Source organism: Chinchilla lanigera, unplaced genomic scaffold, assembly GCF_000276665.1.
Source record: "Chinchilla lanigera isolate Chin_1 unplaced genomic scaffold, ChiLan1.0 scaffold00034, whole genome shotgun sequence".
In the NCBI taxonomy this organism is placed as follows: Eukaryota; Metazoa; Chordata; class Mammalia; order Rodentia; family Chinchillidae; genus Chinchilla; species Chinchilla lanigera.
In genome coordinates, this window is record NW_004955435.1 from 6463870 (window position 1) to 6486194 (window position 22325).

The following is a 22325-nucleotide window of genomic DNA, read 5'->3' on the forward strand; positions in this document are numbered from 1 at the left end:
GTTCCTTTGAAGTGAATATATGTACAAATTCACGTAATTATATTGAAAATAATTCTTCTATTTGAAAGATATGCAATTGTAAGGTTGTGGTGAGTTTCATATGAGAAGAACGGTTTCCTATGAGGAGTAAGGTTAATGAAAAGTTAACTTATTTTCTGAATATATGATTTTGTCAGAGAAAATACTATTAATTATGATGGTGAAATGATTTTGAGTGGAGAGATAGGAATCATAACTAAGCACTCATGATTTTATGTAAGTAATACATTTGCTATTATTTCTCTTTTATTTCCAAATGTTTGTGATGCACTGAAATACTACCATTGTCTGAACCCATAGATATAAGCTTAGGTACAAGTAATAAGCATTGTGATTCAAGTGTTACAAATACAAATAACACACAAACACAATCAGACCATAAACATATTATTATTTGGATGACACAGAAATTGTTAATGATTGGTGAATTCTGAAAATACCAATTACACAGTTCACTTAAGATTAAAACTTTCTGAGTAGGATTATCTGGATGATTTAAAAATAGTCATTACTTCTCTCATAAAATTTATTTTATTTGTTGGAGGTTTAAAAAAACTGATGAAAGTAAATTCTTATTTATTTCAGGCACAGAACTAATAATAATTTATTAAGAAAAATACTCTTAAGCTGCATATGTTTAATATGTCACATTTTGAAAATTGATGTTACTCCCACTTCTAGTGACAATAATAGCATCTGTTCCAGCAGCACATACATTGGAAATTGGATATGGTGATAGAACCTTACACAGAACACAATAAGGTGCTTTACAAACTGCATACTTCACAAATGAGCTGTAATCATCCATATTTTGAATGTATGTGATACTACATAACATTATTTTTTAAAAAAATAAGTAAAAAGAAGCGATTAGATGCCATCTATTGAAAAGTTCCATTTATTTCTGAAATTAATGTTTCTTTCTTTTCTCGTATAAACTTACATACAAATCATTGACTGATTATTTTTGTGGTATGTGTACTATGACACATAAATGTCCTAAACCTTCTACCTCTCTATAGCAGTAGGGAGCTTATGGAAATGTTTCAGAGGAGAAAACAACATTGCAAAAATGTCTAGAGTGGTCATCAAATCATGCAAATTTTTTGTAGAAAAAAACCCCACAAATCTTTATTAAACTTTAACACTTTCAAGACTGGGGCATGGACTCCTACAATTTTGACAATGAAATATTTGAAAATGATGTTTTACCTGCTACATTTACAATGAAATATCCTTAAATATTAGCATTTCTTCATACAATGATTTATCTGAATTATGGCCTTATTTTTCAAAGAAAATTTTGGTATTTTATATGTGTGGAACTAGACATTTACAATTTAAGTTATATACTATGTGTTATAGCCTATATTTTTAAAATTTAAAATTATTTCCTATTAGTTTCTATAAAGCTGCCGTAGGGAAATCTTAAAAGTATATAGAAAATGTATTCAAACTCAAGGACATGTTTGATATGTTGTGGAATTAGTAACATAGCATATTATTAAAGCTTTCCTTTATAGTTCTGTTATTTCTGTCATACAGCAAATCAGAGTAAAAAGGACTTTCCTTCCTATGTCATTTCTGAATTGATTACCTATACATTTGATTTTTATAGAAGTCTTGCTAATATGTCTGGAGTGCAAGATCTACATCTAGAGGATATTATCGAAGTTTTCATTTTTAAGAATTTTCATGTGCTTTTTGGGCTTTTTAGAATTATAATACACAGAACTACACTACAGCAAGTTGCATGTAAAATAGGAGTTCAAATACTGCAGTGTTTATTCATGAAGAATAAAAAGTGGTTCGTGTTTAATAAGTGAGTAGAGTCAACTCAGAAATTTTCTACTCAACTGTGTGTTTCCAGTAACTACAGGGTTGCTTTCAATGGACAGAGTAGCTTGGTTGCACTGAATGAGTTTTTCCATCCAATGCCAATATTCAAATAAACTTGGCAGAAAATAAAGACTCAATGTAAGATATCTAGTTTGATTTTCTTTTTAGTTTACAAAAAAGAAAATGCTCATGTAAAGGGCTGAGTCAGGAAGATCCTTCTGGATAATACTTGAAAGTTGATTCAAATAATTACTGAGATTAAGTTTCAGTGTATTTTATAAAAAATATTACTTTCACAGAAGTGAAGAAATACAATTGCACAATGGTGGTTACAATGGTAAAAATACATATTGCAAGAAAATGTTAGCAAGAGATTTGAAAATGAGTGTACAGCACCGCATCAGAGAATCGTGTTAACAGCAAAGTGATTAATATGCTTTTTCCATACAAATAAAATCCCTAAATCTTTTTTAGAAATAAATGGGAAGAAAGTGCTTCTATTTTTTTTTTTAAACTCTAATTCCTACCAAAATATTTCCTGATGTGGAGCAAAAGACAGTAAAAAATGACAGAATTTAAAAAAAGACATTCATGCAGTTAAGCCACCATTAGTCTCTCACTCTAATATAAGGCAGATCATTAATCTTTTGCACAGCTATGACTTTAGCCACTTAAACTCTTTTTAGCATTGTTTTTATGACAGGGACATGACAGTTCTTGTAATTTTAGGAGTTAAGATGTGCTGCTAACACACTCACTTAGACTAGGCTGTCTTTTGAAACGCAGAATTTACAATTTAAAAATGCTTTGCTTTGGAGAAACGATGAAAAGTTACAATAACCAAAAACCAGAAAGAAAGGGTCCTATAGATCTTATCACACCTGGTAGTGTTTGAGTGAATAAAAATAAGTCCCTTTTGCCTATGTGTCATCCTCAGTCTTAATGATGTGGAAAAGAGTGACATTGAAAAGGACCTGGTGGCCGTTGTTCCAGGCGTACAGAGCTCTATCCCTCGCATTGTAGTCGAGCATGGATATGTGAAAGTACTGGTTGTGGAAGGGAATATCTGTGTACTCGTACGTGGACGTTTTGGTGGAATAGGAATAATACACCTTGGCTCCAGTTAAGTGGGAGTTGGTGACGTACAGTGTCCCACAGATCATGAAGGACTCCCCAGCACTCCTCTTGGGGTAGCCAGTGCTCCAGCTCTTCATCACCTCCAAGGTGTCTTGGTTAAGCTGGCTGATCACAATATTGCCTGCGTTCTGGTTGGTTGCATACACAGCCCACAGTCCGATTTCATCAGCCATTAAATCGATGTCAGAGAATCCACCCCATGTGTACGGGTAAACATTGTGAAAGCCGGCGTACTCCAAGCTGCGCTGGGCGAGCACTCTCCCCACGTCAAAGCTGTATTTGATGATGATATTGCTCTGATACTTGTTAAAATACAGGGAGCCATTGTAGACCACGTGGTTAGTTCCTGCCCACTTGAAAGGGAGGTTGTATGTCCGTGATTCAGCCCCACTGACAAAGTCTGCGATGGACTTGTATTCGCGGACAATTTTATTGTTAGTGTAGCTGTCCATATACCAGACCTGAGAAGAAGGAAAAAACAAATGGATTAAGTAAATCTTGAACTTTTTTGAGAATTCCAAAATAAAGACAGTGAGAGAGAATGAATGCTAGTGTCACAATTCTCTGGCTCACAAAGGCAAATAATTGTACCGCTGCCCCGCGGCAACGTGGTAAAATTGTAGAGTTTTGTGAAAATACTGGTATGGTCTCTACAGATACAACACAATGAAATTTACTGCTTTGAAGTTGATCTGCTCTTTGTTTTTTATTTCTTTGATTTTTACTTTTGTCTATTTAGTGCATATCACTGAGTGGACCAAACATACCAAAGCAAATCACATCACCTGATGGATTGATGTGATCAATTGATAGCTATAAAAATATAAGCAAAGTATTTTCATTCCATCCCTTGATTTGAAAAAAAAAATGTATGGGCTAATATAATATATTCAATTTATTTATACTTTATGAGTATCACAGAACCTTCCAGTAATATTTATTCATTTGATCAGCTTATAGGTAAAACTATTTTTTAACAAAACAAACTTATTAATTTCATAACATCTCATTTGGATGAAGCTCTTGATAATTTTGTTTGTTTGTTTTTGTTTTTCTTCTAGTACCAGGAATTGAACTCATGACCTTGCGCTTGCCAGGCAGGCGCTTTGCCACTGAGCTAAATTCCCAGCCCCCTTTGATAATTTTAATATATAATGAATATATTAGGATGAATATATTATGATAGTGAATGAATATATTATAATGAATGAATATATTAGAATGAATATACTATAATAATGAATATATTATGATAATGAATATATTAAGATTTCAATATAAATCATAGAACACAAACATAGGTATGATAAATTTCCAATTTATTGATTTACACAACGTGGGCATCTCTAACTTATAAAGTACCCCTTCTCCAATTTTAGTGTCGTTGGTTCTTAAATTGTCCTTAGTGTATAGGTTCATATTAGTTTATTTAGTGAATAGGTCAACCCTTGAGTTTTTATTTATTTAGTGATTTTTCTTTTTATATTCAGGATATATTATAGACAGTATCCAGGGAATGCTATGGACCTATAATTAGCAATTTCCAAGCATAAAACAAGAGTCAAATCACAGAAATTAGACTTATCATATTAGTGAATGGAATTTTGCATTTTACTAAATGAGTTTGCTGTATCTCTTTAGATGTATTAGTATTGTCAAATAAAAACATTTGCAAACAATATAATGCCATTCAAGTTAAAACTAGTATCTCTGAGAAAAATGACGAGTCCAGTGGAGAATAAGAGTAAGTAAAAACAAGCCCAAGCAAAGGCGTTTGTGCAAGCAACATACTCTGTTATTCTTTTCAGATGCTAAAGGATCTGTCATCCAAGCACCGAATCGGGTTCCAGACGTCTTGACTGTAATTGGGCCAGTGATTTTCATCAGCTTGCCACACGCTGAAAGCAGAGAAACACACACATGTTTAGTGAAGGACTGTGCTTCCAACACACATCCTCAGACCGAGAACAAGGGGACCATCAGACAGAAATAACTCCATGCAATGAATATTCCATACTTTGAATGAGTGATCATTCATATCAACTGCCATGCATTTAATCATAATTTGAACCATGAGTAGCTGTTTCTTCAATTTCTAAATCTTAAGTGGGAAATGATTTTTGTAATCTGGAAAGAAATTAGTGAGAGAAGTCATCATGATCTGAACTCAAGACCTGTTTCTTCTAAGAAATCAGAAAAATTAAATAAATTGCCCATTGACCTGTGTATCTGATCACTAGCAACCATTCCCTTCTCTTCCCCTACACTTTGTGATGATTTATAAATTATATGTCAGAAAGAAATCCTCAAGCTGATTGTAAATTTATGTTTGTGAAAAATATCCTTACAGAACATAACAAAGTATTGTCATAATCTACCTGGAAAAGGCAGAGTGCTGAGGGGTAAATAGGAACAGGGCCAAATAGAGCAGTCAGGGGTATGCAAGGAGCAAAGCTCTGAAATCTCAGGCTCTTTGACACTAATGCAATAGGCAGGCATATGTGTGCAAAAGCAATGCTTAATAAAAAACAAAACTGGTGACATTCTTGAATAAGTTGTGTTCTTACAGTCTCAGCTGAAAATGAAATCTTAGGAATAGTTTGGACTTTATACATGGCCAAACCCAAATCAAACAGAAACCTGAGCATTTTTGTGAGATTTCAAAAGAGTACCATTTAAAGCAATTGATTACACATGCTAGGAAATCTAATCTGCCTTCCTATAATCAATGTTTACCTGTGATCAAAGCAAAGAAATACTTTTTTTGTTCATTTTTCACTTTTTATTCTTAATTTTTAAAATTTTATTTGTGTTGCTTCTTCTATCTTCTCTTTATTCTTAAAATTTATAAATCTCTAGTTAGTTTCTACTGGCTCCATTCTGCTTAGTTGAATGTGAGGAGAATAAACTAAATTAGAACATATTTTGACTGATTTTTTTCTATATGTGTTTCTCATAAGAATAATTTGCACTTGGCAAGATACTTGATCTGTGCAGTTAGGAAGAAAATGGGTGATAACATATTTTCCGTTATTCCTTCAGTAATAACTACAAAGTCCTCCAGCACTTTATGCAGTCTCAGTTGAATTTGCTTATTCTGTTTTGTGAAGGAAACTAAACGTGATGGCATCATTATACATCAAATTACTTTATAATTTCTTCAAACCTGTAAACGAGGGTGGAAGACTTTATGGTATTATCTATATTTGACTATCAAGACATTGGGTGTAAACCTAGGGATATATCAGTTCAATTTGCTATAAACAGATAAAAATATATGATTTAAACAGTATCAGTTTGAGCTAGAAAGTATTAATGTATTCCAAATGGATGTAGTTAAGTATATGATCTGAATCTACAATAAGTGAAAGTAATACGATCTTTAATGGTGTCCTATGTGAACACTCTAAATAAACAGACGATAAGAGCGTGAAAGATGTGTTAAGTAGATTGAAATAAATGTAAAGGAATGTCTGTCCCCTCTGCCAAAACTCTACACAACAACATGTGTGATAGTTTTCTTAAACATGAGAAAATTAATTCTGGTCTAAAATGATGGAATAACGTGTTTGTATCTCTTTTGCATTTCTCATTGAAGTCATAATAAAGGAGTGAAACATGGAAAACTAAAAACGGAAGGCAAACTGTGTAAAACCTATGTTGGAGAAGTTTTAAGAAATTTCTAGGGGGAGGAGATGATGGGCAATGGTCATTAGAAATCCTGGATGACACAAACTGCACCAGTATCTACGAAGAGGAGGGAACCGCCCAGGGGAGAGGCTCTTCCTTGACGAAGGGAAGGAAAGGACTCAGCAAGACAGGCACAAAGGGTGTGGGGAGAGATACGGGCTTTAGGAGCAATCAAGCCCACGCGCATTCCTGCATCTATGCAAAAACAACACTGCTGTGTTCATTCCTTGAAAGGATTTAGGGTGACAAACATGAGTACTGAAGGTCTGGAGCAATGACATAGACCCTGAACATTTTAAACATGTGAAGAATACACAGCTCCCAGAGAGATTATTGTTCAAAGTTTAAAAAAGTAGTGAACACCGTGGGAGACCAAATAGTTTCAAAAATTTAAAGTGAGGTTGATCCAGACAAAAACTTAGAAAAAAACAGGCTTCCAATAAGAGAGAAAAAATTCAGGAAACCTCAGAAAAACTTAGCATTTTCAGAGATATTTGTATGATATATACTGTGGGCTATCAAAGGAAAACAGAAAACAGCTACTGACAATTAAAAATATGTTTAAAAATCAGTGAGTTTGAGAAATAAAAAAAATTTAAACTGAAAAGATAAAAATGAAAATAAGGTAAATATATGTAGGCAGATATGATCCATCTAGATGCTCCAACTTTTAAAGAGCGTTTCCAGAATAGGAGAAAGTCAACATAGAGACCAATTTCAAAGACATTCTATAGAGATTTTTCTCATTTATAAAACCTGGATATTCAGGTTAGAAGGACATAGCATATGATTTTTTTTAAAAAAATTTCTTAACAAAATTACTGCCAAATATTAGAAGATCAAGAATAAATTGAAATTGGAACTTGTCAGAGAAAGAGTAAGAGCTTGTCACAGAGCAACAAACAAACAAACCAAAATGATGAGACTAAAGCATGTTTGTGGTTACCCATTCTCAGTGCTAAAAGCCAATGATCAGAGCTGTTAGGTTTATAAAGATCAGAAGGTGATGGCACTTCTACATTTTCTGATATGAAAACTTTCCAAGTTTACCTAAAATGACTCCTTCTTAAGAAGTTACTTGGGGATAGACCACAGCAAAATAACTGAGTAAGCCAAAACAATGGAAGACACAGGGTCAAGGAGGCAGTGACCTCCTGTCTCACTAAAAGAAGTGCAATGGGGTTTGTAAACATTTGGTCCAGAATGCTCAGTCAGCTCCAAGAGGAAAGTCTCAGCAGTATGTTTATGGGAATGTAGATAAGTGTAGCCATTATGGAAAAGACTAAAGATGTTCCTTAAAAACTTAACCGTGCAATTAATACATGATCCACATGGTCTAGCCATCTCACCACTAGGTATGTACCATACTCACAAATATGAAACCTATATGTTGACAAAATATCTGAGCACCTGTGTTTGTTGCAGTGCCACTCACAATAGTCAAGAGATGAGAACAACCTTCAATACATCATCTGATGAGTGGATAAAGAAAATGTGGGACATATACATGATGTCCTGTTATTCAGGCATTAAAAGAATATAGTATTGTCACTAATAGACAGAATGGGCAGATAGAACTAGAAATCATGCTACGGGAAATAAACCAGGTACAGAAAGACAAGCACCATATAATCTCACACATATGTGGAATCAAAAATGTCTGATTGCATAAAAGTTGCTTATTAGAGTCTGGGGAGAGAGGGGAAGAGAGGAGAGGCTGATTAATAACTACTACATTACAGTTAGGAGCAGTATCCTCTGGTAACTGCATAGCAGGGTGACCGAAAGGTGTCAACAATGTCCCACACATTTTGAAAAGCTGAAGAAAGGGCTTTGAAAGTTTTCAACATAAAGAAATGACACAATATAACATCACACAATGGGCACATGTATCAGAATATCATGGTGTCTCATTAAAATGAACAAATTTTATGCTTTATTTTATGTAGCAGTTTAAATGAATCTACTATGTTAAAAAGGGAGATAAATAACATTGATGTATAGAATGACTAAGACTGTAGAAAAAATTTGATCTGGTTAAGGTAATAATGATATATACAAAAATATTTCATTCAAATTTTAGTGACAGTCCTTTTGAATGCACAGGTATTACGGTAGAGGACTTAGACAGGAAAGGACTACATTTAGGTCCATCACTTAGCTCCCAAGAAGAATATAAATATGACCATGATAATGAAATCACTCATTTTCTACTTGTCAAATCAGTCTATAAACTAAATATAAAACACTTGATAGATATTTCATCTATACTGTGATTACAGGGAAGACAAAATGTGATAACTGCATAGGAGACCAAAACAAAGTTCACAGTGTTAGAGAATTATAAGTTATGAGACTAGATATGAAAGCCTAGGAGTGTACCCATCTTCATATTTAAAATAATATGGTTCAGAAGAAGCTTCCTATAATTAAAAAATAGAGACAAACGTTGAGACTTGAATTTGCAAAATTGATAGAGGTCTATTGGTCAAACTATAAACGTTCCGAAAAGCATGCTGAGAGGAGACACAGAAGGAAACGATGTTGAGCAAGTCATCTAAGTTCTAATCATGCAGAGCAGGGATTCAGAAAACAACGTCTGAATCTGATAAGTGAAAAAAGTAGAAAAATAAACGTTATTAGAAATATCTATTCACATTTGAAACCTGAAAATGAAATGGTTAAACGTGGTTACCTTAGAGTAGCAGAGTGAAAGGAGACTGTTGCTTCTCTTGCCAAATATTTTTTTTTTATTCTAAGGAAATAATTTTCTAGCCATGTGTACAATATTTAAATTAAAATTTAAAATGGTTGAATAATTGCAAAATCTTCATAATCATTAAATGTAAAGAGTTAAAAACATCATATTGATGCATTGCCTATTGAACAATCGTTTCCAGGTTGTAGGTGCCATATTTCCTTGCAGGGTCAGGAAGCAGATAGAAATGGGAGGTGTAAATAGTCTGCAGAAATGGAACCTGTGAATAGCCGGCATTTAAATCTGATTCAGTAGTGCAGGGATTAGAATGAAACTGTGTGTGTTTTGTTTGTTTGTTTGTCTTTTTTGAGACAGGGTCTCCCTATGCAATTCAGTCCGGCCTTGAGCTCACTTTGTACCCTACGCAAGTCTCAAACTCACAATCGTCCTCCTGCCTCAGTAGCACCATGCCCAGTTGAAACTGTGTTTTTAAAGGTTTCAGTTCTGTCTGAGGGCTGGGGATTTAGCTCAGCGGCACAGAGTCTGCCTGGCAAGCACAAAGTCATGAGTTCGATTCCTGGTACTGGAGAAAAACCAAAACAAAAAACAAAAAAACAGTTCTGTCTGGCAATTGACATGACAATCGCTCTTTTTAATTCTTTCAACCTTAAAAAATTACAGTATTGCAAATTATGACATTTTTCAGTTAGCTTCATGTAGATTTTAAGTTTCCTAGGAAAAATGAATGTGAGGATTTAGAGAAGCAAGTTGAATACTGTTAATATTTCTTATGAGGTTTCACTGATTTTCTCCCTCATGTGTGCCTTGCCTGTAATTATCCTCTCTGGATTAAAGAAAGTTATCCCTATAATCTAACAAATCAAATTAATTTTCTCACCCTTAACATTGTATACTATGAAACTCAAATCATTCTCAAAATGTGAAAATGTATGAGTTCTGGCTCCAAATAAGAATATTATATACTTAGTTTTTGGCCAAAGAAGATCTTATTGTTATGGACAACTGAGTTAGATAGAAATATTAAAAATATATAGGCAGTCAGACAGGGCCAGGCCCTCAGAGGAGCCAGTGTGGAGGACAAGATGCCTTGCAACTGTGAGGGAGACAGACACCTCCAGCTGTGGACAAAAGATTACACAGATGCACCCACATACTTCCCTAGGGATGGACCTCAGGGACTGATATTCTAAGTAGGGGGCGATCACCTGGAAAAAGCCGGAAGAGTCACTAACCCACCTCCCTACAGGCAAGGCCCCTGTTCTCTGTGCATGTCCACTTGCTATGTGACTCGCTTCCCCATTCTATCCCAATTTAATCAATTTTACCTGAACAGTTATGCTTGTAATCTCTTTGGCTCATCATAGTTTTGTCCCACCTCATGCCCACCTAGTGAGTTCCCATGTTTTCCAGCTTGGTCCGGCCTCACCTTGTTGATTTGCTCTATAAAAGTCTCTAGAGAAGACAGGTTCCTGGGCAACCCGCGCAGGCCCCCTTCTGTCCCTCTCTCGGACAGAAACTTTCTTTTCCTCAATAAATATATTCTGCTCTTAATCTCCGTTGTTCCTAAAATTTATTCTTTAATTTTAGAGACCACAAACTCATCCCGGATATCCTTCAGATTGGGGTTTTTTCCCCCTATATCATTATGAACATTTATGAACTGTACGCCTGGCATTTCTCCTGCTGAGTGTAATTTCCCTCTATCACTTTCTTCCACGTCTGTTATCCGTAGGCTCTCTCCCGTCCTCGCAGGGACACAGTTCGCCTGGTGGGCTCTGCCTTCTTCCCCTCCTGCATTTGACTTTAGTCTATAGCAACTTTTCATCCTTAAGTCACGTCCTGTGAGCAACACTAACGCAAGAAGCAAGCTTGAAGTGAAAATTGAATGACTAAGTACCGAGAAATTGAAAATATCTGCATATTCAGGTAAACGAGTCTTTCACCTTCGTACTCTGAAATGGTAAGTATGTTAGCAGTGTTGGACTCCGTAACAATAAATTTGCTTAAAGTCCCCATGACAGCAATATATGGAAATGTCATTTAGTTCTCACTAACTGGTAAGCAAAGTGCTTTGCATATCCTCCACATTGAGTGGCCTTGGTGGGGCGGTTTTTGACTAATTGATGCTATTATTACTATTTTTATATTTTAAAGAGAAAAAACAATAACAAAATAACAACAATGAAGACAAAAATAAAACAAAACAAAAACAATAAAAATGATACAAGATTTCAAAACAAGATGATAGGAATTAACAGTGGTTGTTATATAACCTATTGTTATCTTGAGTAACATTGCTCAGATTACCAGATATAAGAATGCAAGATTGATCAATTAAAGACAATAACAAGAAATAAAAAAATTAGAAAAGATACAGAGCCTCATTAAACAAGATAGTAGGAATTCAGCAATGGTTGTCATACTGCATATTGGTGTCTTCAAATTAACTGTTGCTGTTACCACACATAAACATGCAATATTGGTCAAGAAAAAAAAATTAAGTATTCACTATTCTTTTCAATAAACCAATAGATATCAGCAATACATTTATCCCAGCTATCCTTGCATATACGTATATATTTTTTCTTTTTTCTTTTAAAGAGAAAATAATAAAAACAAAATGACAAAAACAAGAACATAACCAAAGCAACATAAAATAATAAAAAAATACAGAATTTCAAAGCAAGGTGATAGGAAATTAACAAAGGTTGTTGTATTACATATTGTTGTCTTCAGAGTGGTTGCTCAGATAAACAGATATAGGCATGGATTGATCAAACAATTACACATTAACTGTTCCTTTCAATAAAGCAATAGAAATTAGTAGTATAATTATCTTAGCCATAATGTGTATATATACATTTTTTTTCTGCTGGGTGTGGTGGCGCACACTTGTAGTCCCAGCACTTGGAGGCTGAGGCAGGAGGATCGATGTGAGTTCGAGACCAGCCTGGGCTACAAAATGAGGTCAAGGCCAGCCTGAACTGCATAGTGAGACCCTATCTCAAAAAGACCAAAAAAGATACTATTATTGTTTACCTCACTTGGCATGTATAACGAGTCTATTCTATTTTAGGAAGTGAATACTTAGGTGTTTAAAAGAAGGGTTTCTGGAAGTGACAATCAAACCATGGTGTTTTCTTTCCTTGTCTATTCTGTCATCTCACTAAGAGCTGAGCGCTGAGCACTGGTCAAGATACTGAAATTACAGAGGTAAGCAAGGCATAATGCTTTTGTGCTCAGGAAGCTCACACCCTCAGGATGAAGGAAAATAAGTGGATAAGTGAAAAAGCTAAACATATTAGGTAGGAACAAATGTATGCAGCTATTTAAATAGGAAGGACATTAGACAGAGGGCAGCATGAGAAACAGCCCTGGGGAGTATAATATTTAATCTGTGATGTAACTGACTAGGATTCACCCATGGACTCATAAACTGAAGGGAAGAATATTTAGGTACGTAGCGTATTTAGCAGATCAGCCATTCATAGTAGTGGATTAAGACATTTACTAGACTGGCTATGCGATGGAAGAATTTATCTCAAAGTTATAGAATGCATAAATTAAGGGGCCTGATTGCCTGGATTTGCATCTTAATTATGTCCTTTACTCTCCAGAAACGTGGAACACTTTCTAAACCTTTCAATAGTTCATGAATAATGATAGTAACAAAATGTATCTCAAAGTGTTACTGAGAAAATTAAACAAGAAACACCTAGTATTTAGAAGAATGTGCAGTACACAGTTAAATATGTAAGAAATATTAGCTATCATCATTGTTCTTGGAAAGGCCTTAAAATGATGAAGATTTGTAAAGATGAATAGTCCAGATCACGAAGTTTGTAAATTCAGAGTGAACCCTTGGATTTTATCGTAGGTGCGGGAAGATTATAGAAGGATTATAAAAGGAGGGACAGAGAATGACAGAACGTGAACTGCACTTGAAAATAATGAGTCTAGCGACAGTGTAGAGAGTTAGTTATGAAGGGGATAGAGCATGGGGTAAAGTCCCGTTAAGTTGTCATCACGTCGGTCCCGGTGAGGGAGACGGAAGAAGCGCTGGAAATGACAATGGAGAAAAGCTGTGAACTGGAGATATGCCTGAAAGGCAGACTTTGTAGGACTAGGATTTTTAAATTAGATGTGTGGATAGAAAGCAAAAGGAAGAATTACAGATCTCAATTTAAACATGATCTGGTATCACATCCAGGGCTTTAGATTACACAGTCAGTGTGGTGGTGGAGCTACTTACTCAGATGAAATGGTGTGGGGAGCAGTGGGTTTAAAAAAGGAAAATTAGGAATCCAATACAGAGTAGGTTAAGTTGCCCGTGACAACCGTACATATCAGGGGTTATATACACGTCTGTGAAGCAGACACCCTTTTGAGATAGAGTTTTGACACACTGAAAGACAGGGCTCCAGACCAATGCCAGGAGAGGGCGTAGAGAAGACAACCACAGCCACCACAGAGGTCTGTGTGTGTGAATCAGATTTATAGGAACCAGGAGAGAAGCCCAAGGTAAAAAACCTGTGTGATATTAAGAAATCAAACAACAACAACAAAAAAAGAATGTGTTTTAGCAAAGATATGATAATGACCTGTGGTGGTACCTCAGTTTACGAACTTAGGTCCATGCTTCTGGGGAAGACAGCCCTGGTGGTGTTTGTCCCCAAATATGGAGTTCATAAATGGAAGCAAAATCCTGCTGAGTACTTCTGTTCAGGAACCGAGTTGTTCAAGAACAGAAGTACTCATGAACCAATGTATTACCGCACTAATGGAATGTTTAGCAAGATACGATCCAAGAAATACTTGTGGAATTGGTCAGCACGTAACTATTGGTGAACGCAAGACTCCAATGAAAAGAGTCATGAATTGGAAAAGGGATTGGAGTTGAGCTGAAGAGGCTATAACCCAAGGTGACTGAAGTTTCATTCATGGAAAGAGAAGGTGATAAGCATAGGGAAACATAACTTCACAGGAAATTTTTACTACTGTGCTAGTGTTACTATTAAAAAGTTGTCTTTATGAATAGTTTAGTAGAGAGGGAGCAACTGATGATAGGTAAAACAAATAAATGAAGGCCAAGAACCAATGGTAGCTTACATGATAACCATGGAGAATCACGCCTCTATCCTTTCATATTTGTGTGTGCTTGCCCCTGCCTGTGCATGTCTGTACTTACATAAATTTCCCAGAAAGTGCTCCATGTGTAGCATATTTTTTTTTTTTTTTTGGTTTTTCTCTGGTACTGGGAACTGAACTCACGACCTTGAGCTTGCCAGGCAAGCGCTTTTGCCGCTGAGCTAAATCCCCAGCCCCATGTGTAGCATATTTCATGCCGGCTAGATCACTAAAACAGGAGGCAGGAAATCTGGTTTGTACTCTACACCACACCACTAAATCATCCTGTAATATTAGACAATGCACTTATTCTCCGGAGTAGAGTTTCTTCCTCTATAGACGGGGAGTCCTGAAGACTGCTGTTTCATCATTTTAACTGAGGACGCATTGAATAGATAGTGAATTGACATATTTTTATGATGACAAAGATAAAAATATTTGTGGTTATGGTTAGAAAAATTTAAAAAGTGATCAATATGATAATGATGGTCATAGCACACCTCTATTGCCAAGAAAAATTAAACCCCGAAAGAGCTCTCAATGTTATATTCTTGCCAGTAGAAGCTTTGTTTACAAAGATTTATTGATTTCCTAAGCTAAAATTCATCTTGTCAAATGATACGAGTAAATTTAAAGTTTTAGAGATTTAGAACACTGGATGGTTTTCCAGTTATAATTCTTTGGCCCTTAGTTTCGTGTAAACAGAAGCATCCTAAATTCTAATAGTGCATAGAAATTGTGAAAATAAAATAAAAATAAGTCATTTCTATTTCTCAGTTCTCTCAAATTAGGTTTGGTTTGAATAAATCTATCTTTCTGTCTTTACTCTCACTTTCCAGGAGGACAAAGAAAGCCAGACAAAGGGTAATTTCCCCAAATGCTCCTGTGAAGTTGGACGGCAATGAAGGAAGCTGGGAGTTTTGCTTCACTGATTTCTCCTCCTATGCTTTTCTGTCTGCAGTGAGACGCATGAAAATATTAGCATTTATAAAATATTGCATGTGCAAGTTCGTATAGTCAGAAAATATACCAAACAGGTCTTTGAGAAAAGTTACCATTTTATTTCTCTGACAGCTTCTATACATTAATTCTTTATGATTCATTCCAGTCTCTGCTTATCAATCAGTAGCGAGGAGACAATATTATTTGGGATACAGTGGAAAGATCACTTTTTAGGATCAGCAAAGCGTAAAAACCATCTGTCCTCTCTTTTGTTTATTTCTTTAATATATAAATGCACATTGTAATATCCTAGATTAACAACCTCTGGATTTGAATCTTAAGGCTATGCTCATATAAATTATTTAAATGGAGTATGGATACATTTACAGACAGAACGTTATTTCTTTCTACTTAAGGCAATTGGAGAACTCAAGTAGTAGGAAAGGATATGATTTTGAAAGTCTGCTAAAATACTTAAAATAAGTTTATTCTTACCATACGTATGGAACACTATAAAATCCATTTACATTATTTAGACTTTTATCTGCACAGCCTGTCTTCACAAGTATACTGCTGAGGTAGAGCAGGAGTAGAGAGGAGAACAGAATGAATTTCCAGAGGGCGCTTGAAAAGCAGATGATAGGCGATATGAATGTATCTAAAAAACACATCTTCAAGAAAATCATATTTTTTCCTCCTAGTTATTTTAAAATATGCCTCCACTCCTACTTTCTCCAGGATAAAGCTTACATTATGAATATATCTTTAAGGAGAAGCCTATTTGATTGAAAGTCAATGGACAATCATGTTATAAAATCCAAAGTAATTTGGAAATTTACTCATGCCACTAAAATACTGGTATTATAATCTTAAAGGTTTTATAATTCAGTTACATCTAAGAGCATAGGACATTAATAAGTACAAATGATGACCGATAAATTTATGTGAAATTTACCAAGTACTCAAAAGTGTGGTTAAACTACAGAATAGGGCTGCAGAGTTCCTAAGAATGAATTGCCATATTCCTGGTTAGGGGAGAAACTGCCCCTCTATGCTGCAAATATGATTTTGGGGGTACATAGGGTTGTCTTTTATAAATGCCAATGTCTTCGTTGAAGTTCTCCTTAATTTACCTTGAGCATATGTTCTTATCAACTCTCCCAATTACATTTCTGAATTAAATCTCATTTCTTTCCAGCTCAGGTACATAGTCTGATTGGTCCGCGAATTTCTGCTGCTACTAAGATTCCTTTTCATCAAATGCTACGTAAAGCAAAATATCAGGTATTTTGGAATAAATTACTGCATTGCCACTGAGGAAAGAGCAGATGGCAGCAAAAGCAAAGGTAAAAAGTGATGGTTTTTATCTTTTGCCCCCAAAGTTTTTGGCTTTATAGAAGATACAGTAATAGTTTACATTTGACTTTGATCCCTTTCAAGCAATTGAAAGCATTTTATTCTAAAAGTAAGATTTTCTCTTAAACATGAGGCAGATGTTAATTTTGCCTATACTTTTGGTGTATTGTGATAGTGTCTAAGGATTCAACTAGAATAAGACACACATAGTCCATGACCTGTCCATGCCAGGATAGTGCATCTATAGAGAGGTGTAATCTTTGCACACAAAAAAATGATTACACACAAAAAAATGAGTATTTTCTGTAAAATACATTAATGGGTTAAGTCTCCTGAGGAAGTAGAGAAATGATCTTGGGAAACCATGCCAGGGAAACTCAGCCTCGTTGAAAAACAATCAGGGGAAGCTCCTCAGAAGAGCTGGTGTCTTGTAGGTAGAATGAAAAATTTTTAGATATGTGAAATGGAGAGGAAAACTGTTCCATGAAAAAGGAAGGAAAGGTCAAGGTCTAGGAAGATAAAAACATGAGTGACTGAAGAATGGAAAGGAATCAATGGGCAAAGGATAAGATGAATGAATGCATGCTGAAAACTTGAGAGAATCCGTCTGAAGCATGAATGATGCTCTGAATTAAGGTAGTGGAAGAGGAGAGGCAGGAAAGAAGTATTTTGGGACATTGAGAGAGGGGGATGAAAAGGTATTGGTTGCGCAGTGACCACGGCATTCAGGGGAGGATGAGGAATGACTCTGACTTCTTCTTAGATTGGGTATGTGGTGGTTCTATTCACCAAATGAAGCTTAGGGAAGCATCTAAGGAATTTTTATTGACTGTGTCTCATAAATGATGTCTTATGGGGGAAGAAATCTATCTCTGAATTCAGAAGAATTTGGGTTTAATGTTACTTCTCCAATACATATTTTTGAAGGTGGATTTAAATTTTCTTCACATTTCTTTTATTTACAATGCCAATATACATGCTTAACCCAGTGCTCTTGTGGTTCTTGCATAACTTAGAACAAACACATATACACTGTTTTGCCAGGGTACCTGTCAAGCAGTAGTATGCAGTGTTGTGGTTATGTGCTTTCCTCCTCTGCTATGATGTGTGCTTCTCTACCGCAGTGAGGGATCCTTCCTGTTCACCCTTGATCTACACATACCTAGCAAAGTGCTAGCACACATTAGGAATACAAAGATATTAACTGTGCCAACAGGACTATAAGTATAGAGAAAGTTTATTTTCCTTTAAAAAAGAACTAATCTGGCATAGCATGATAAAGACTGTAACCTGAATCTCATCACTGTGACCTTGTTTCTGATGCTGCAGATACTTCTGTTAGATATGGAGACTCAAGCCATAGTGTGAATAGGAAGATGATCCATTGTTTCACTAGATGGCACCAAATCATTGCCCTAAAGGAGAAGTAACAAGAGGGAGAAGGGGCAGGGGACTGGAGCAGTAGGACGCCTGGTTATAATCCACCCGAATGTCTGCTGATGAGCTTGGCGGGTGTGTGAGAGACTTACCCATGCTCTTCCGGTCAAATTCTCACATGCATACCATTATATTCTGCAATTCTAAGAATGTGATATAATTTAATTAAGCACAGGGGACTTTCTTCTATTGAGTCTCTCATAGGAGAAAATTAAGCATTTAGGAAAGAGCACTCTTCTTCATTTGGGCCACTAGGGTACATTGCTGTTGAAGCCTTTTTCTAATTCCTACTTTCATCAAAACTTTAATATTCGGGTAAAAAGAAATTGTTTCCTTCGTGTTCTCAATGACTTGTAATTTTCTCAGGGCTGAATTTACTATTTAGGAGTAACTTAGACCTTCAAGGGAATGAAGGTAGTTTTTTTTTTTTTTCAGTCTGAAAATTCATGGGATGGACCTTGTGACGTTTTACTTAAAAGCAAATCCTTTAAGAAAAGTGTAAAGAAGTGCATTCATGGTGACTGCAATTTTATCCTCTGCCCAGTCCATGTCTACCCTTTGTCAACTGGCTGTGTGGGTTGAAAGGCTGCCGGGAAGCGTGAAGGCGCTGCTGTGAAGGCGCCTGCTTGCTCCTGGTACGCTGCCGTCAGTACCGTAATGATCCAGGGCTCCACCCTGGGCTCAGCAGCACAGGGACAGGGTTTGACGCCATCTGGAACTTTGAACCTCTGGATGTCTTTTTCTTACCCTCTCTGCTAATGGGCTGATGTTGATTGACATGTTTCGTCACCTGGGTGCCTGATATTTGACATCTGGGCACTTACAAGGCAAAGACGGATATGGGCTGAAAAGCATCACCAGAGATTCATAGATTCAGCGGCACCGATTGCCAGGAAATGTAAATATTAAGTCTAGTTTTAATTAAACTCTAATTTAGCGCCGTGTCACAATTATGCTTGTTTTTCTCTGCAATTCTCTCTCCCTCTCTGTATATACATATATATGTTTATGTTGCTATATCTGTAAGCAGACCCTGACAAAGACATACGCACATATGTTTATGTGTGTGTGCATAATTAGGCATCCTTTATTCATCGGAGTGATTATTTTTAATGGAAAATATCAAGATTCACCCACGTATTGTTTCGTGAACCATGGAGCTCCAGAACTGTTTTCTGTGTCCTAATTAAGGATTGTGTTCCGGTTGATAAATGATCCTCTCTGCTCACGAATGCTCTGCAAGTGGCTAATTGACATAAACATGATGAAATGGACAACGCTGCTTAATTCTGAGACAAACAATGTAAAAAATTAGATTCATTATTTGTGACACTGCCCTTTCTTCTGTGGGGGTGGGAGGCTGAGGGCTGCTGATAACCGGAAAGACTTTAAGAAATGTGAGCTCTACCATCGGTGTCTTCCGTCCACAGGCTCTGCCTTCTCAGATTCAACCAACCATGCATCAAAAATATTTGAAAAATATTGTATCTGCAAACGCACTGTGTATATTTCTTGTCATTGTTCCCTAAATAACACTGGATAAGAACCATTTACATAGCATTTACATTGTATTATGATTTATAAGTTATCTAGAGATGATTTAAAATTTATAGCAGGGTGAGCATAGGTTACAAGCAAATACTATGCCATTTCATGCAAGAGGCTTCAGCATTTAGAGGTTTCGATTTTTTTGAGACTCCTGTAACCAATTCCCAGTAGATTCAGAGAAACTGCTCTATTTTAAATATTTTATAAGGGTATCACAACTCAAATAACCATTTCATTAAATAAGAAAGGTGAATACTGACTTTTTGTAGTTTGATATTTGTATTATGAACATCGCTAGAATTTATATTTTAGATTAGCTAAAACTTTCACAAGTGAGGCCCTGGGATTGATCCCCAGACCACAAAAGTAGATATTAATTAATTAATGTAGTTTACAGGACTGTCACATTCATTAAAATCTTGTCATCCATGGAGAAAATGAATAAAATAATGTATGATGAATAATCTTGGATCCATTGTTGAGTGAGAATGGAAAAAAATGTATTTTCTTCACTGAAAATAACCTTCTTTGTTTGAAATATAGTTATCAATATTGGAGGAAGTTGAGCGCAGGGAATTATACATGTATTACAAAAAACAAACCATGAGTAATGAAAGAGCTGAGGGATGTGTAGAATTATTCAACTGCAATAGAGATTATTTTTTCACTCATTAAATTCAGACAGAATATAAAAAAGAAGTGAAGCTTATTTCTAAAACTGAGCAAATTCCAAGTTTTCTAAATTAATTGTTCAAAAACATAACTGATGCACTGTAAGTGCAAGAGGCTGTAGCTAGCGCCATCTTACTGCCAGTCTTGTGTTAGAAGAACCCATTGGTACTTAGCAGTCGGCTGGTCTCAGCATACAATGTTTGTGTGCTGGGTCTACTGTAAAATACTAGGAAAAAAAGGGTGAATTTGCTCTCAGGGTCTAAGATAGTTCATCTATAGCAAATGGGTCTTTTCCAAGCAAGTCAAAGTCTGACAATTGAGTCCTCAAAAAATATGTACTTAGGTTGTATATAACAGACTACTAGTCTGCCCTAAAGAAAGATAAACTTGAGTAATTTGTGGAAAAATGGATGAACCTTGAGACCATAATGTTAAGTGGAATAAATAGAACACATGAGCTTAAATATTCCATGGTTTCTTTTATGTGAGAAACTCAAAATATAAATAAAGAGCCCAAGCAAAGGTGATTGGAAGTAGAGAGACAGAACTTTCCCAAATGGGAAGGGTATCACTACAACCATGTACAAAAAAGATTAAAAGTAAAATGTGTATTGAGATTTTTCTTTGTAATTCTGAAAGTAATGTGCTATTGAAGATATTAGTTAATTCTTCATTGAAAATTTCTCATCTTATATGATGGAGAGCCCATCTGGGATAGTAGGTAACTACTGGATGTTATGCTAAAGATATTTCTCTATTAAAAAGAAGTAAATTACAGCAGTGGACTTATGTCAGCAAATGTGTACGTTAAGTGTAAACTCCACAACTTGAATCAGAGCAGTACAGCATATCAAAGAGATGTGTAAGTGTATGTCTAACGGATAAGTTTTCCATTGCTTAGTTATAATCACCCCATGCCATTTAGACTTGGCTGTAAAAGAGCTTTTTAAAAAGCAAGTAAATTAAATAATTCATCATTTGAAATAGCTAATATCTGGTTGAAAAGTTTAGAAATACTTACTGTGACTTCATAAAGAATTAATTTGTTTATAAGACATTTTCTAAGAATTTTGTTTTTGTTTTTGTTTTTGTTTTTTGGCTGGGCATTTGTAGACACAATATGTTGAGTGAATATGATAAACTTTGTTTTTGTCCCCATGGAAGAAAAGTCTAACAAGTACATTCAATTACATATGCAGTGATTAAGATACTAAAAAATATAGTCTTTGCTGAAATATCAGTGTTTGGGAATGCCTAACAGGGAAATACAGGGGAACATGAAGGCTTCCTCAAAGACAGAGCATTTAAATAGAAACCTGCAGAATGCACAGGAGTTTGTCACACATGGCAGAGGAAAGTGTGTTGCTATGCTCCCTACGGAAAGTGCGTCAGGACCAGGAATGTATGGGGGCACCTAACAGCCCCATGTTAATGCAGCAGAAGGCACTGTTTGAGACCCAGCATGCAAGAAGGGAAGAAGCAACAGCTAAGAACAGAGGAAGGACTCAGAGGCCCATAAGCCATGGAATGTCCACCGGGATGCAAGAGTCTACAGGAGATACTTGGTAGGGCAAAATTATTCCAGATTTCTATGTCAGAAAATCTTTTTGTCAGTAATGTGGACAGTGGGTTGAGTAGGAGCGAAAGCTAGAACCATGGAATCTACATAACTGATTGCTGACCAGTTATAGAAAAAAAAATGTGGACAGTGGCTAGTGAAGAATTAACAGCTGAGGATTCTTATGCCTGCACTTAGCCCTGGGTGTTACCTCATTTCCTTTTGATTGGCATGGCTAGATTCTCTTGCAATCCTGGCGTG

General features: G+C 35.8%; 1 protein-coding gene across 2 annotated transcripts in view; it reads right to left on the reverse strand.

Moving 5' to 3' along the window:
* Window positions 1-413: 413 nt before the first annotated feature.
* The window catches only part of Olfm3 (olfactomedin 3), a 191413-nt gene continuing 169501 nt past the window's right edge, over window positions 414-22325 (reverse strand). For both annotated transcript variants that reach the window (XM_005388810.1, XM_005388809.2), the window contains exons 5-6: window positions 4807-4913; window positions 414-3476 (exon numbers count right to left, since the gene is read on the reverse strand). In XM_005388810.1, the coding sequence (XP_005388867.1) occupies window positions 2799-3476; window positions 4807-4913 (785 nt within the window). In that variant the 3' untranslated portion in view covers window positions 414-2798. The remainder of the gene's footprint in view (window positions 3477-4806; window positions 4914-22325) is intronic.